The following is a 13,302-nucleotide window of genomic DNA, read 5'->3' on the forward strand; positions in this document are numbered from 1 at the left end:
ACCACGGCTCTCCCTTGCACTTCGCTCCCTGACACAGGCAACACTTGCTCCCTGACCAGCTCCGCACTATTTGCTTTTGGCAGCAGCTGTGGAAATACTAGATTTAGTGCAAATACAATTACAGTTCACACCCCAAAGAAGAAAAGGAGTTGTGGTTAACAGAGGTGGCCCGTGGCCTTTTGACACGGTGGGAAGTCACCTCCTGCTCGAGCCTCCCACCTCTGTTCCCATTGCATCATGCTGCTAGCGAGGCCGATGCTTTGCTGGAGAAGCACAATGACGCACCCAGACCTTACATTCCTGGCAGATTAAAAAGCCAGCATCCACAGATTCCACAGCAAGAAAAAACTATTAATCAGCTCCTCTTGGATGGGCTTTTGATGATCAAAGCAACATACTTCCCCCAGCACTGTGATTCAGACACCTCTGCCTTCAGAGAGAGCTGGTCAGCCACTGGCCAGACCCACGTGTTGCAGAGCCTTGTCTAGAGCTGGTAGTTCAGCACAGCATTTCACAGTGTGCACACTCAACTCCAAAAGCCAAAACAACACTTCTGCTCTCAGCAGGAAATCAATACACAGCAGCCGCGGTTTATTCATGCTGCACTACGCCTCGCACTCACAGGTGAATTTCCTGTTTTACGTAGTGGTTTCTCATTCAATGTCTACTCCTTTTGCTCTTCAAATTCCACTTCTCTCTCTTCACCTCAGCAAGAGAAAAAGAGCTTCAACCCCTGACCTGCAAACACAAATATGCTTAAACCCAAATAAAAATGTTTCCATGGAAATTTAAGGATCTGGTATTGGAACATGCCTTCATATTTCTGCCTTTTTTTTTTTTTTTTTTTAAACTGTTTTTCTACAAACTTGTTTTATATCCAACTTTGTGAGGATGAAACAAGCTGGCAGGTTCCTTCCCAGAGAACACCTCCCTCCCCACAGCTCGCAGCATGCTTGGCTACCAGCTGCCAGATGCTGGCATCCCACTCTTGCACTTAGAAGGCTTTCGTCGAGGAATGCTGCAGAGTCTTCAGGCATGATGCAGTGCCTCAAATAGGAGCCCTGATACAACTCATCTTGTGACACAGTCTCAATAAACCTGCTAGCTGAGAGTTTCTGTATCTCCCAAAGTTAACCCAGGTCATTTTTGGCATTCCTCAAGGACTCTGTGCGCACACTGTTTGGGAAAGTGATCAGCAGATCTTGAGATAGAGCTGGGAGCACACACTTGTCTGGGGAAGGATCTTCCCCGAGAGGAAAGCAAGCTGTGCTGCCCACATGCTGGGGGCCAGGCAGAAGCAGCACCATGAGCTGCCCTTGCTCTTGAGGCCACTGCTGCTATTAGGGTGGCTAGAATTGCCCAAACCCGCCTTGCCGGAGAACAGCACACCAAGCTGTCAATGCATGCACCATGGGCAAGGTAAACATTTTGGTCAGCCTGAGATCACGGAAAATGATGCGCCTAGGACGTGCGCTCTGTTTAACAGGATTTCACTTGGAACCCATACATGGGAAGGAGGTGGACCTGCTGAACAGCACCCGGTTGCTTCTACTTTGGGAGAAACTGAAATAGTGGGCACCAGTGATGGGGCGGGGTGGGTCTGCTGGCAGTCCTACGCCCTGATGGGTCCACCCAGCACTGGTCCTCACCCAGTGCAAGACTGTGGCACATGTACACATTGGGAATTACCATGCTACAGCAACCACCAAATATTTAGATACACTTCAAGACTTTCCAAGCAGAGTTATTGCTCTCAGGAAGTTGCCCAGAGTTTGCTCAAGAATGAATGAACTGCAATAGGAAGGGAGCCCAGCTGGTTTCTGATGACAGCTGCTGACAGAAGCACGATGATGCCATTTACCTAAGAGGAGAAGTGATGATTCAGATCCCTGGGTTTTCCCTTAGCCATTCTTTCCACAAGGTAACGGGGACCTTCGGTCACTTCAAAACCATCTGGATTAGAGTGGAGAAGACAAGACATCAAGCATACGAGTCCACTTGCCAACTCAGGAGGATGTTTATAAGCACCTCCAACCTTCATCATGTATCGATCCTACCCACAGCACAACCAGCAGGCCTTCTACCATCGTTATCATAGTGCCTTGAAACCCTGAAAAACATACACTGGAAAAGCTAATTTTGAAAAGCACCCAGTGCTTTCCACACTTGGTACCTTCAAGAGAAGAAGGTGCAACATAAGGGGCAGGAAAACCTGCCTGCATAGCAGCCTTTCTGTCCCCAAGCCCCAGTCCCGATGGGAGCACAATGCACATACCTGTTGTCTCGGCCACAGGATGGTATTTTCAGTAGAGGTGGAGACAGCTGTTGCTCTCTGCGACTGGGAAATAACCGACTATTCCACTGAACTGCTGCCTGATGTTAACCACTACAAAAGAAAGCCGACTGGCAACCTTTCAGTAGGTGGCAGCAGAAATATATTATCAACCCAGAGGATTCCTTTAGGGACACCCCTTCCTGGCAAAATTACCCATTTAGAGCAGTTTTCAGAGGTACATTGCTTCAGGTCAGATACCGCACCTTAACCAGACTTACAATAGCAGAGTCAGGTCAAACACAGAGAACTTGGGGAGGGGAAACTCACCCAGATTCTGAAAATCCCCACGTTTTGCTTTGGTGGAAGTGTCCCTCACCAAACTGCCTCTTACAAAATGTGGTAAGTTCCCTGATTCGGTGCTTTGGTTTCTATGGTCCTATAGAGCCAGTACGGCTCATCAGAATACCTCCCAGCAATATGACTGGTGCAAAATCATACCACACCTTTCACCTCTTGCAGTCCCAGCCAAACAAGGCCATTTTAAAAGAAAAATTACTTCCATAAGTTTCAAAGACTCAACAAATCAGCAACAAAAAGATGAGGTAAACTCCCAACTAACCAGCATTGCCCCCTAATTCAGACACCCTTGAACTCGGCTGCCTCGCAGGCAGAAAGCAGCCACATCCCCTCTAGGAACACATTTACAGAAGGATGAGAGGAGCGACTGGAGCAGCAGCAGGGCCAGCAGGAAGTCCTGACGGCCTCCCCGCATACCTGGTGAGCAAGGTGTGGCTTTGTAAAGCTGACTCAGGGCTGGGTCAGGTCTCCTACACGCAGGAGCACGCTTTCCAAATAATTGTTTCCTGTTCTCCCCAGGCGAGATGGAGGAGATGGGGGCAGGATGGAGGTTTATAGGGCACAGATAATCCCCCTCCCCAGAGCTGCCTAGCATAAAGGAGAGCAAGGAGCGACTGCATGGGCCTGGTGACTAAGGCAAGGACAGCGGCACTGGTTTTGTGACTAACTGTTACTCATGCAAGGAGGAATTTGGAGAGGGACTTGCATCCAGCTCAGCTCGTTGCTTTGGATACTTCTGCAGCCATAAGCACAAAGGAGAGCTTTGACAATGAATCAGACCCTGGTTTAAAATGACAAAGACAGACTTATCTACCAACTTTGTGTTAAAATGATTTCAGTGTAATCATAAAAGCAGTTTAATGCTAATCAGAGGAAACAAGCAACATTTTCAGACCGAGATGACTAAATGTAAGCTCCTGGATGGACAAAACCATTTAGACACAGCAGAAGTGGTTTTTTTATTAATGCATAATGTATTTCACTTTCCCCTGAATTACAAAGGAATGTGAGCATACTGGCAAAGTTTGCTTGAAAAGCTTTTTCCATTAGATTTTTTTTTTTTTTTTTAATCGGAGCAAACCCCTAAAAAAAAAATCCTAAAACGAGTTCTGGGATACATGTATTTTGAAAGCATCTCTATAACTAGCTTCTAAACGATTTAAAAGGAAGAAATCAACACTTATGTTAATTATTCTGCTTTTAAAATCTACAATTATCCACCTAAAAATAAAGGTAGGAACAGTGAAAATAAAGAGTCATCAAATTCCAGTTCTCCCTTCATGAAGCCTTTGCCCTCTCAGCTAGTTTGTGTGCTTACTTTGCAGTCTGCAGTGCAGGGAAGACTAACAAAGAATTACTAATTGAACAGTTGCTTGCAAAAATCTGGGAGTTTGAAAACTTGTTGTGGTGAATGATTGCTCCAAATGAAAGATTCAGCCTCGCAAATGCATACCCATACAACACGTGATGTTATAAATGTCATTCCACCAAAATCAGCATCGTGCACAAGCACTCTTCACAAAAATGTGATGAGATGTTAAAGTTTTTATAAGCCATCCCAGATCTAAACCAGTGGAAGGCCCTTTCAGAGAGCTGGGAATCCCCTCTTAAATGTGATGATTTCTTCTTTCTATGCCTCTAAGATTACAACGTCATGTTTTGCAACCAGTGACTTGTGCACTATTTAACACAGGACAAGCTTCTTACGCAATTTTCAAAGCAGAACATATTCTTATTTGATTTTTATCTAACAAATCTACCATAGGAAGCAGAACCAGTATTAAAAATAATACACCTCCTTTCATGCGATTACTGAAGAGCATTTGTTCCCTTTTAAAGCTGCAAGGTGCTTGCTGCACACAATCAACTTTCATTTATGTGGGATGAGAGATGATGCGATTTGGATAAAAGAGAAACAGCATAACATGCACGTTAAGTTAGACTGTAAGAATACAATCCTTTCGCTATCCTCACTTTTGACAAATGACAATAAGACAGACTGTGAGGCTTTAAACATAAAGAAATGTTAAGTCAGTGATTCATCACAGCCTTGAAAGCAAGGAATAAGGCCTGTTATTCATGTTACCATCAGCAGCGTCAGTTTAGGGGACAGAAAGAATTAGAGCAGCATTAGCTATGCCCCAGTTCCTCCAGTATTTACCTTGAATTTGTATGGCCCCAGCCCAATGTCAGAGGGCTTCTCCATAAAGAATGATTTTGTCCTGATAGTGTTAGCTCTGTGTCCCTTACACTCTCAACCTTCACACCGTTTTATTATTTTAAAGCCTATTTTCCTCATTGCTCAGAGTATTTTTCATTCAAAAAATCAGGAATGAGAATACAGATTCTCCTCCCTCTAAGACAGTGAGTCCTACGGGGGCGGGGGGGGGAGGCTTCAGCTACTCTCTTCTTCAAAACAAGCATCTCTGTGGAGGGTAGACAGTGCTGACAGCTCTGCCCATGCAGGCCGTGCTCTGCTCTCCTACAGGAGTGTCTGTGGATGCTCCCCAGCTGACAGCAAGCTTACACAGACAGCTGGACCACCCATGTCCTTCAAAAAGCAAGCTAAGCTTCCAGCTTTGCAGCCTGAAAAGCAGGAGCAAGCCCTCAGTGAAGGCACAGACTCAGGCCTGGATGACAGAAGCCAACAGAGTCAAGATGAAACACATTTCCCAGGAACGTCACCCAGTCCAAATGTCCGTGCCCAGAAACATGCACCTGCCTCAGACACCCAAAGCCATGCAAGATGAAGGCTATTGCCTGGCCTGGTCCTCACAGGGGGCCTGATGAGACTCTGCAGCTCACCTTCAGACTGATCTCCATAATTTGTGGAGCTCCCACAGCTTCCTCCTAAAAGGTCCATGAAAGCCCAAATGTTAATCCTACATGTTAAGTTCACTTCTGTATTCCACCTCTCCCCACATCAGGTGTGCAGCCTCCCTCTACAGCAAGCAGAGGGAGATGATCACCTCTAGGAACGAGTGACCCTCTGGAAGCATTTATTGTCTTTCTCTTGACTGCAGAGAACATCTGGACTCCTGACTCATAGATGGTCAGGGAGACTTAATGAAACTCCAAGGTGTAATTCAGGGGCAAGAGGAGAAGGAGATTATCACCACTCTGAATTCCCAAACATCGGGTACAGTAAAGTTGGGGTGGGGTTGGGGAGAAGGGGAAACAAATAGCTAAAAAAACACAAAACCAAAACACAAAACCAAAAACCAAACCACCCACAAAAAACCAATGCCACAACACACCACCTTCCAGGACAAGTAAATTAAGAAAAGAAAAATCAATCTACTCCCCAGTAACGCCCGAAACCTGCAAACGATATGTGCCAGAGGAGTTTTGTACATGTTTGCAAATCATGACTGCAGCCAAGCCTCCAGGTTGCATGGATGATTCTGGCTTGGCTCCTGTACGAACAACAGTGACAGAAGCACACCAGCCTTCCTTAGAGCAGACCAGGCCATAATGCCAACAGTGCTGAAACCAAGCCAGGGACTGACCTCGTCTATGCACACACTTAGAAACAAGGGGCAGCTTCTGTGACAACATGTGTTTAAAATCATGTCCTCGGTACGTGCATGTATGCCAGCGATGGAATGAGAGAACAGCACGCTCATGCAAAGTAAAATCTGCTCCAGGCTAAAGCACAGAGGGCTATTCTTGAGGCTTCCCCTCTCCAAAGCAAACAGGAGCATTCCTTATTTTCCCCTGTTTATTTAAAAAGCCCACCGCACATTCCTGGGCACTGGCCTATCCCAAGCCAACCATGGGATGAGAACTTTTATGCTGTAAATCCCAGGCCGAAATTGGTCTAACTTGGGAACAGCCTAACAATTGTTACCTTCTGATGGTCGCTTAGTGGTCTGTGAAGTGCACCACAAATCTCAAGAGACTTGTTTTCACATAGTTAAAGCCACCCTCAGAATTGGCCTCCATGCTGACGGTTTCAGCGTAAAAAAATGAAGAGAGCTGCTGCTGGAGCACTTCAGAGGCACGCAGCCACGCTGAGCGGGTCCATCCGACCCATACCTGCTTGGAGAACATGAACTCCCAGGCTCTGGCGCTTCTCCCCAGCCACACCGTGCCTGTTTAAATCTTTGTTCCCACAGGGTACGAAAACACTGTTGTGGCAACCATCAGAGACGCCCTGGTCGACTCATCAAGAAGGGGGGCACCACCTATTATGCCTCAGGGCTGCAGCAAAGCCATTTTAAAGCTCCTAGAGAAAGAAGATTAGAGAAATGGAAGCTGCAGCATAAGCAAATTTGTGTCCAGGCAGCACCAGGGAAGAAGTCTGTTGTTACCTCTGGTCACCATAAGGCATCAGAATGCAGACACTTTTTAACTTTACCAGGAAGGAGACCTGTAACACCATCTAAGCCTTTAAACATGGAACACAGTAGTATTTGAGAGCATGCTGTTCGTTTCTCCACCATGAACGAGAGCAAAGAAGTTTTCTGTGTGGGATAGGGCAATTGGACATGGCATTTTAGGGACCACATGAAGAATTTCCAAATTAGAAATCAAGCACTTAGGTATAGCTTTCCCGATCATATTTTCTACTCCAGGCAGAGAAGAAAACAACCAACCTTTTACCTCCACAGCAGTAAACCTTCAGTCTCCCATACACATGTGAAAGAACTGCCTGGGAAACAAGCAGGCAACAATGTTGTGGTCAGAGTTTAAAACCGAAATCCAATTCAACCAGAAAGCTGCAGGTTGCTTTTGCCCTTTTCACGAAGGAGCTAAATTCAGTGGCACACAGTAGACAGAGCTGCCCAGCAGAGCCTCCTCCTTATTTGTTATTTTTAGCAATTTAGTCTGACAACGCCTGACAACTAAACATGCTGAATATAGCAGGAGAGAAGGGGACTATCAGATATTATCAGAGAAAACACACAGTGATAATCACTTTCTCCACCCCTAACGAAGAATCAATTTTCCATGTCTTTATACATCATAGAGTTTGTTCTTTTTAAAATGCCACATTTAAAAACAGAATCCATCTAGCCTTACAATGGAAACGGATAACATTTCCTGAAACAAAGCATTGTTCCACCCCTCACATATCATGTTTCCTTAAAAACAAGGGAAGAAAAACATTACTTGGTTTTTCTCCTAATACTGCACAAACATTGCTGAGCTAAAAAGAGTCTGTGCTCATCCCTTTAGAATGCTTTCAAAATAGATTTAACACATACCCCTCGTACTGTGAAACACAACAAGAATTTGATAGTATCAGTACTGGAAAAATCCAATCGTTACTGCTAAGCGGGACAATTCCCCTGCCAGTATGTGAGTGAGCCTATGCCATCAATCTCTGCAAGATTCAAGCAGGTTTTTGTAAGCCTCACTGGCACAGCCTTTAAGCAGGCATGTGTGTTTTGCCAGCAAGCCTGGGCAGTCTATTTGGATTCCAAAGGATTATATACAGGTTGTGAAGTTGAGAATGCTACATATGTACATACATATATTCACATTCATACCTTAGCTTTAACAAGAAGGGTAAAGCTACCTTGCTTTTTCTGCAGAGTAACTGATAGGCTATGCATTTGCCCTCTTGTACACATCCGTACTCCTTTGGTGTTTTCAGAACACAGTTCCTCTAGCTAAGTACGTCCAACGCATATTCCAGCCAAGCCTTATTTTCACAGCCCTGTACAAAGACAGGTCTGGTTCTGCCTGCTGCTTTGCCATGTGATCAGCAACAGGGAGGACCAAACTAGCAGTATCACATCAATATTGTGATGCTGCCCTGAAAAAGGCAATGCACTGCTTCAACAGCAGAGGAACCCAAGAGAGGGGAGTGAGGGAAAGTGAATACCTGCAATCATGCATTGCACTGGAGACTATCAGAGGAGGGAGAAAAGAAACTTTCAAACCAGATGCAAAACATGTCACTATTTTCAAAGTCCACTCTGACAGCTATGAATATCAGGAAATCCAGCTCACATCTCTGAAGCAGGTTAAAGCCCACATTTTCATGAATAGTCAGCACTCAGGAGGTCAGAGATTTACAGAAGAGCTCAGCAGTGAATCCAGCCCTCTGTGCTGTGCTCCTCTGCAAAGAGCACCAAGCTAGTGGTGAGAGCATTTCTCAAATTCAGGCTTGTATCAAAAATACACGTTTCGCAATACCTTGGCAATAGCGTCATAATAGCAAGGCATAGTTGTCTCAAGCTCACACTACATGAGTAACCAGATCAGCCACACTGTATGGATACTGGAAGATTACTCTGAGCAGCTTGATTCAACTATGCAAAGTGAGAAATGTGAGTAAGCAATAAGGTAGTTAACAATGTAAAATATAAACCTAAGCTTTAAAATCCTTCCAGTTTTAGTAATGAATGGAGGGAAGTTTTAACCTATCTTAGTTTGATATTTAATTTACAATGATGCAGTGGAAGCACAAGGTCACAAAGTTTCACATTCTTTCCTGCTTCTGTCACAACTTGTTTTCAGGACAGCAAAATCCCCTACTCCTGTGATAAGTGCTCCCTGACTTGGACTCAGGTATTTCCCCTGAAATCTCAGTTTCCAGCAGTTGTCAGTCTAAGAGCTTGTCTTCTTCCATGGGGAATCCCAAGCCCAAAGAAAATCCTTTTCACAAAACTGCCAGTCAGCTAGAAGCAGAATAGTTAAAAGATGGACTTGAATGTTCACTTAAAACAAACTGTTAAAAGTTTTGGCAATCTGAGCCCTACTATCCATGGTTAAAAAAAAAACCAACCCATGTGGCAACCAACCTTCCACTCCCACCACCTTTTGAGACAGTCACTATTGCTGGGAACTTCAGTTCAGTGGCCCTAACCAGAGACTCAAGCAACAGGGAGCTATGAAGCAAAAAAACACATTTGCAAAGCAGCCAGCTCTGAGGCTTTGTGCAAGAATGGTAAAGGTTAAAATCTGGGGGGAATTCCATCCATTCTGCTGAACTCAGCAATTGGAAAGTTCAGGAGGTAAGATCATTCCCCACCAGGAACAGGAAGAAACTGAGATGCACAGCTGAAGGGCACAGTAGCCAAAAAGCTGACTGCAGCCTGATGGACCTGGCAGTAAGGAACCCAATGGGCAGTTTGTAAACAGAGGCTGTCAACCACACTCCAATCACTTCCAAATCCAGATGTGCTGCTATGAAGTTCTCCAACCCCAATCACAGGGGTCTTTGCACAAATCCACTAGCACCTGAGATGGCTCCAGAGTAGCCAAGATACAATCACTTTTATCACAAAACCATAAAAAAATTAACTGTGCCTTGTCTGCATTAACACTACCTTTAACATATAGCCCATCTACAGAGTGCTTGTTTTCCCTGTGCAGAAAACATTCTCATCACCAGAAACACAAAACCCCTCAGTATCTGGCACAGAAAACACTCCAGGCAACACAACATATGGTGATGTGCTTACCCTACAGCTCCCCAGGCAAGCTGAGTTTTAAGAAGGAATTAAAAAGAATACAAACTCTACTTCTGCTTTAATGTAAGTATGAGACAACAGAGGCAGAACTGCACAGATTTGAGTAGGTTTGAGCACTGACTTCCTATTCCTGCTTGTCCCTTCTTAGCTGGTCTCCACACTCACTTTCTCCAAAACACTAACAGATGAGATAAGCAGCTTGACACAACTCAACTGCTTTCTCTGTCATTCCCCAAAAACCACAGAACAGGGTTTTGTATTAATTACATTTTAGGGGCATTAAGAAAAAAAAATACGCTAACGGCCTTGGAGAAGTACATTTTGAACATCTCCAAAGAACTGCAAGCTGTACATGTAGCCACTAGAAGATAGTCAAGATTCACTAGATAACTTGTTTGAACACTGGAACTTGCACAGGCACTACTTCGTATTTCCTAGATATTCTTCTCTGCCTTGAATACTCCAACCAGATAAACATAAGAACACAACAGTGCTCTGACCACATCGTCAAAACAAAGTCCCATCTCCCCCTAGCTCCGGTCTTCAACAGCAGCCACAAGTAGATGCCTAGGGCAGAGTGTAAGGACAGGGCAGGCATATACAGTACTTCCTCCTCATACTTTCCCAGCCTCAAGACATTTTTAGCTCAGGGACTTCCTGAGCAGGATGCCATTTCTACATATTTGGTCATTCTCAATGGATTTCTCTTCCATTAATTTGTGCAATTGTCCTGAGCCAGTGTAAACTCTTAATATCCACAGCACTAGCAAAGTTTCACATCACCTATCTGCTGCAAATAACCACACAAGCTTCCTTTTGCTGGTTTTAAACCTTGCTCCTACTAATGTCATTTGAATCCCAGTTTTCTTATCAGGACACAGAGCAAACAATCAATCCCTGCTAGGGTTGTAGATCTAGCAAAGAAACCAAGTGACATGAATTGCTTGTAGGTTACTTGTAACAGGCACTATCATTCACCTAGTTACAATCCTTCAGAGTGAAAAGTACCAGGAAAGAACAAGGGATGTAGCAAACAGCATCTTGTTGACCTTCAATGTTCTTTCATCATCATTACCTGCCAAAAAAACTTACCTCTAATTCCTTAATTTTCTCTTCAGCTATTCTCTGTTTTTCTAAGAGCTGATTATGAATCACTCCTTTAGACTGAAGAATAAACCTACAAGAGAAAAAGAGACAGACAACTGTTGGGTATTTTTCACATCTGTTGTACACCTAGCTGCACACTGAGTTAAACTACACTGACCTCTGCAAAGTATTCATCCTCAACCCGTGCGTTCTGGACAGAGGCAGAAGAAATTGCTATGATAGCTCACACAAACTACGGGGCTGGCTTCAAAGGCTGGCTCACGAATCTCAGCCATGATTTGAGAGGAAGAAAATGGATGCACACAGATCTCCCTCTATCATTCAGTGTCCTTGAATGATTTGAAAGCAGTTCTTACACACAGCTAGCAAGGGGAGTCTGTCATCACGTTCCATTCAAAGGGATCTAGATCAGTTGACAGCATATAGTCAAGGAAGCCTCTTTCAATGGATAAAAGTAATTCATTACCATTTTAGTGCTCACAAGCTAAACAAACCTGCACAATAAAAACAAAGCTTTCTACAGAGAAAGGCTGAGAGGGTTGGGGTTGTTCAGCCTGGAGAAGAGAATGCTCCAGGGAGACCTTACTGCAGCCTTTCAATATATAAAAGGGGTTTATAAGAATGATGGAGAGAGACGTTTTACCAGGGCCTGTCGTGACAGGACAAGGGGCAATGGTTTTAAACTGCAAGAGGGCAGGGTTAGATTGGACATAAAGAAGAAACGTTTTACGATGAGGATGGTGAGACACTGGGACAGGTCGCCCAGAGGAGTTGTGGATGCCCCATCATTGGAAGTGTTCAAGGTCAGGTTGGACGGGGCTTTGAGCAACCTGGTCTAGTGGAAGATGTCCCTGCCCATGATGGGGGGTTAGACTGGGTGGTCTGTGAAGGTCCCTTCCAACCCAAACCCTTCCGTGATTTGATGATATAGAGCCAGGTGCTTCCACCAGAAACACAGAGCCATGGTATACCTGCCTTTATTTGAACTTTCACATCTCCCACTGCTCAGAGCTTGGCTTTAACACACCCCCTCACTGACCTCTGAATTCCCATGTTTTCTACATTCAGAGGGTTTTTCTGTGGCATGGGAAGTGGTCGTTTTTAACTGAAATTGTTCTAGTTTTGAATTGCCAAAGGGATTTGAAAGGTGCATCTATAACATCTCAGTCACAGCAATCCTGCTCACCAGCATGCAAAAAGCTGCCTGACTTGCTCAGAGGAGCTTCTGATGCAGCACCAGCATCCAAAGCAGCTCTCCAGCACATGGCACTGGCATCCCACAAAGAGGTAAAGGACAACTAAGTTCAAATGAATTTTAGGAACCCTTCATGGTTGTTTTTCATCCTTCCAGACGTAAAGAATGTACAAGCCACAGATTCGCCCCTTCCCTACTTAGAAAGTCCCCCAGGGGATTTAGAAGGAGCCTCTACGGGTCATACCAACGAGGTCAAGGTCTCCCTCCAGCACCAACTAGGGTCAATGTCTTCCTGCCAGGTGACAAGCACTCATGCTTGAACAGTTAAAATGAGCAGCTTTAGACAGGGCAGTATAAGAGAGCATTCCCCGTCTGCTACAGAAAAATCTGAAATCAGTTTGTAGTGCCATGTCCCATGACAAATGACATTATTAATGTGTTTGCTCAGGGCCTGGTAAACACAAATGCGGATCTGCCACTTGGCTTGAAACCAGCATACTTTGCATCAGCAACACAACAGCCAAAAGGAAAACTACCTGCCACATGCATTCCTGAAACGCATGGGAGCAGAACTGCGGTTAATTATAACAGGCTTCAAATTAAAACTCTCTTCAGTGCTGCTATTAACTGCACTCAGCAATCACTTCCTCCTCCTTCTCCCACTTCTCTCCCTTGTTCCGCTTCATCTCCTCTTTCTTACAGTAACTTCCACCATATCTTTTACTTTGCAATTTTCTCAAATCTCTCCTTGTTTCTTCCCAGTCTCAGCTCACTCTTATTACTGGCATCATCTTTGTTCTGCATCTGCTCCCGTTCTTTACAACACGGCTCACTCATACTCTCTTTGTCCCCTCAATGTCCCCCTTTCCATTAGGTGCCCCCACAATCCACTTTCACCCAGTGGTAACGTTTCCAGGTCCAGCAGACACCAGCCTGCTGAA

At 44.7% G+C, this 13,302-nt stretch overlaps 1 protein-coding gene across 2 annotated transcripts in view; it reads right to left on the minus strand.

Annotated features, from left to right (window-relative positions):
* The window catches only part of PFDN1 (prefoldin subunit 1), a 32,860-nt gene that overhangs the window by 6,108 nt on the left and 13,450 nt on the right, over nucleotides 1-13,302 (minus strand). The window contains exons 3-4 of one of the 2 annotated variants that reach the window (XM_075056212.1): nucleotides 11,152-11,236; nucleotides 5,438-5,482 (exon numbers count right to left, since the gene is read on the minus strand). In XM_075056212.1, the coding sequence (XP_074912313.1) occupies nucleotides 5,438-5,482; nucleotides 11,152-11,236 (130 nt within the window). The remainder of the gene's footprint in view (nucleotides 1-5,437; nucleotides 5,483-11,151; nucleotides 11,237-13,302) is intronic. The other variant, XM_075056213.1, reaches the window with a different exon arrangement.

Source organism: Buteo buteo, chromosome 24, assembly GCF_964188355.1.
Source record: "Buteo buteo chromosome 24, bButBut1.hap1.1, whole genome shotgun sequence".
Lineage (NCBI taxonomy): Eukaryota > Metazoa > Chordata > Aves > Accipitriformes > Accipitridae > Buteo > Buteo buteo.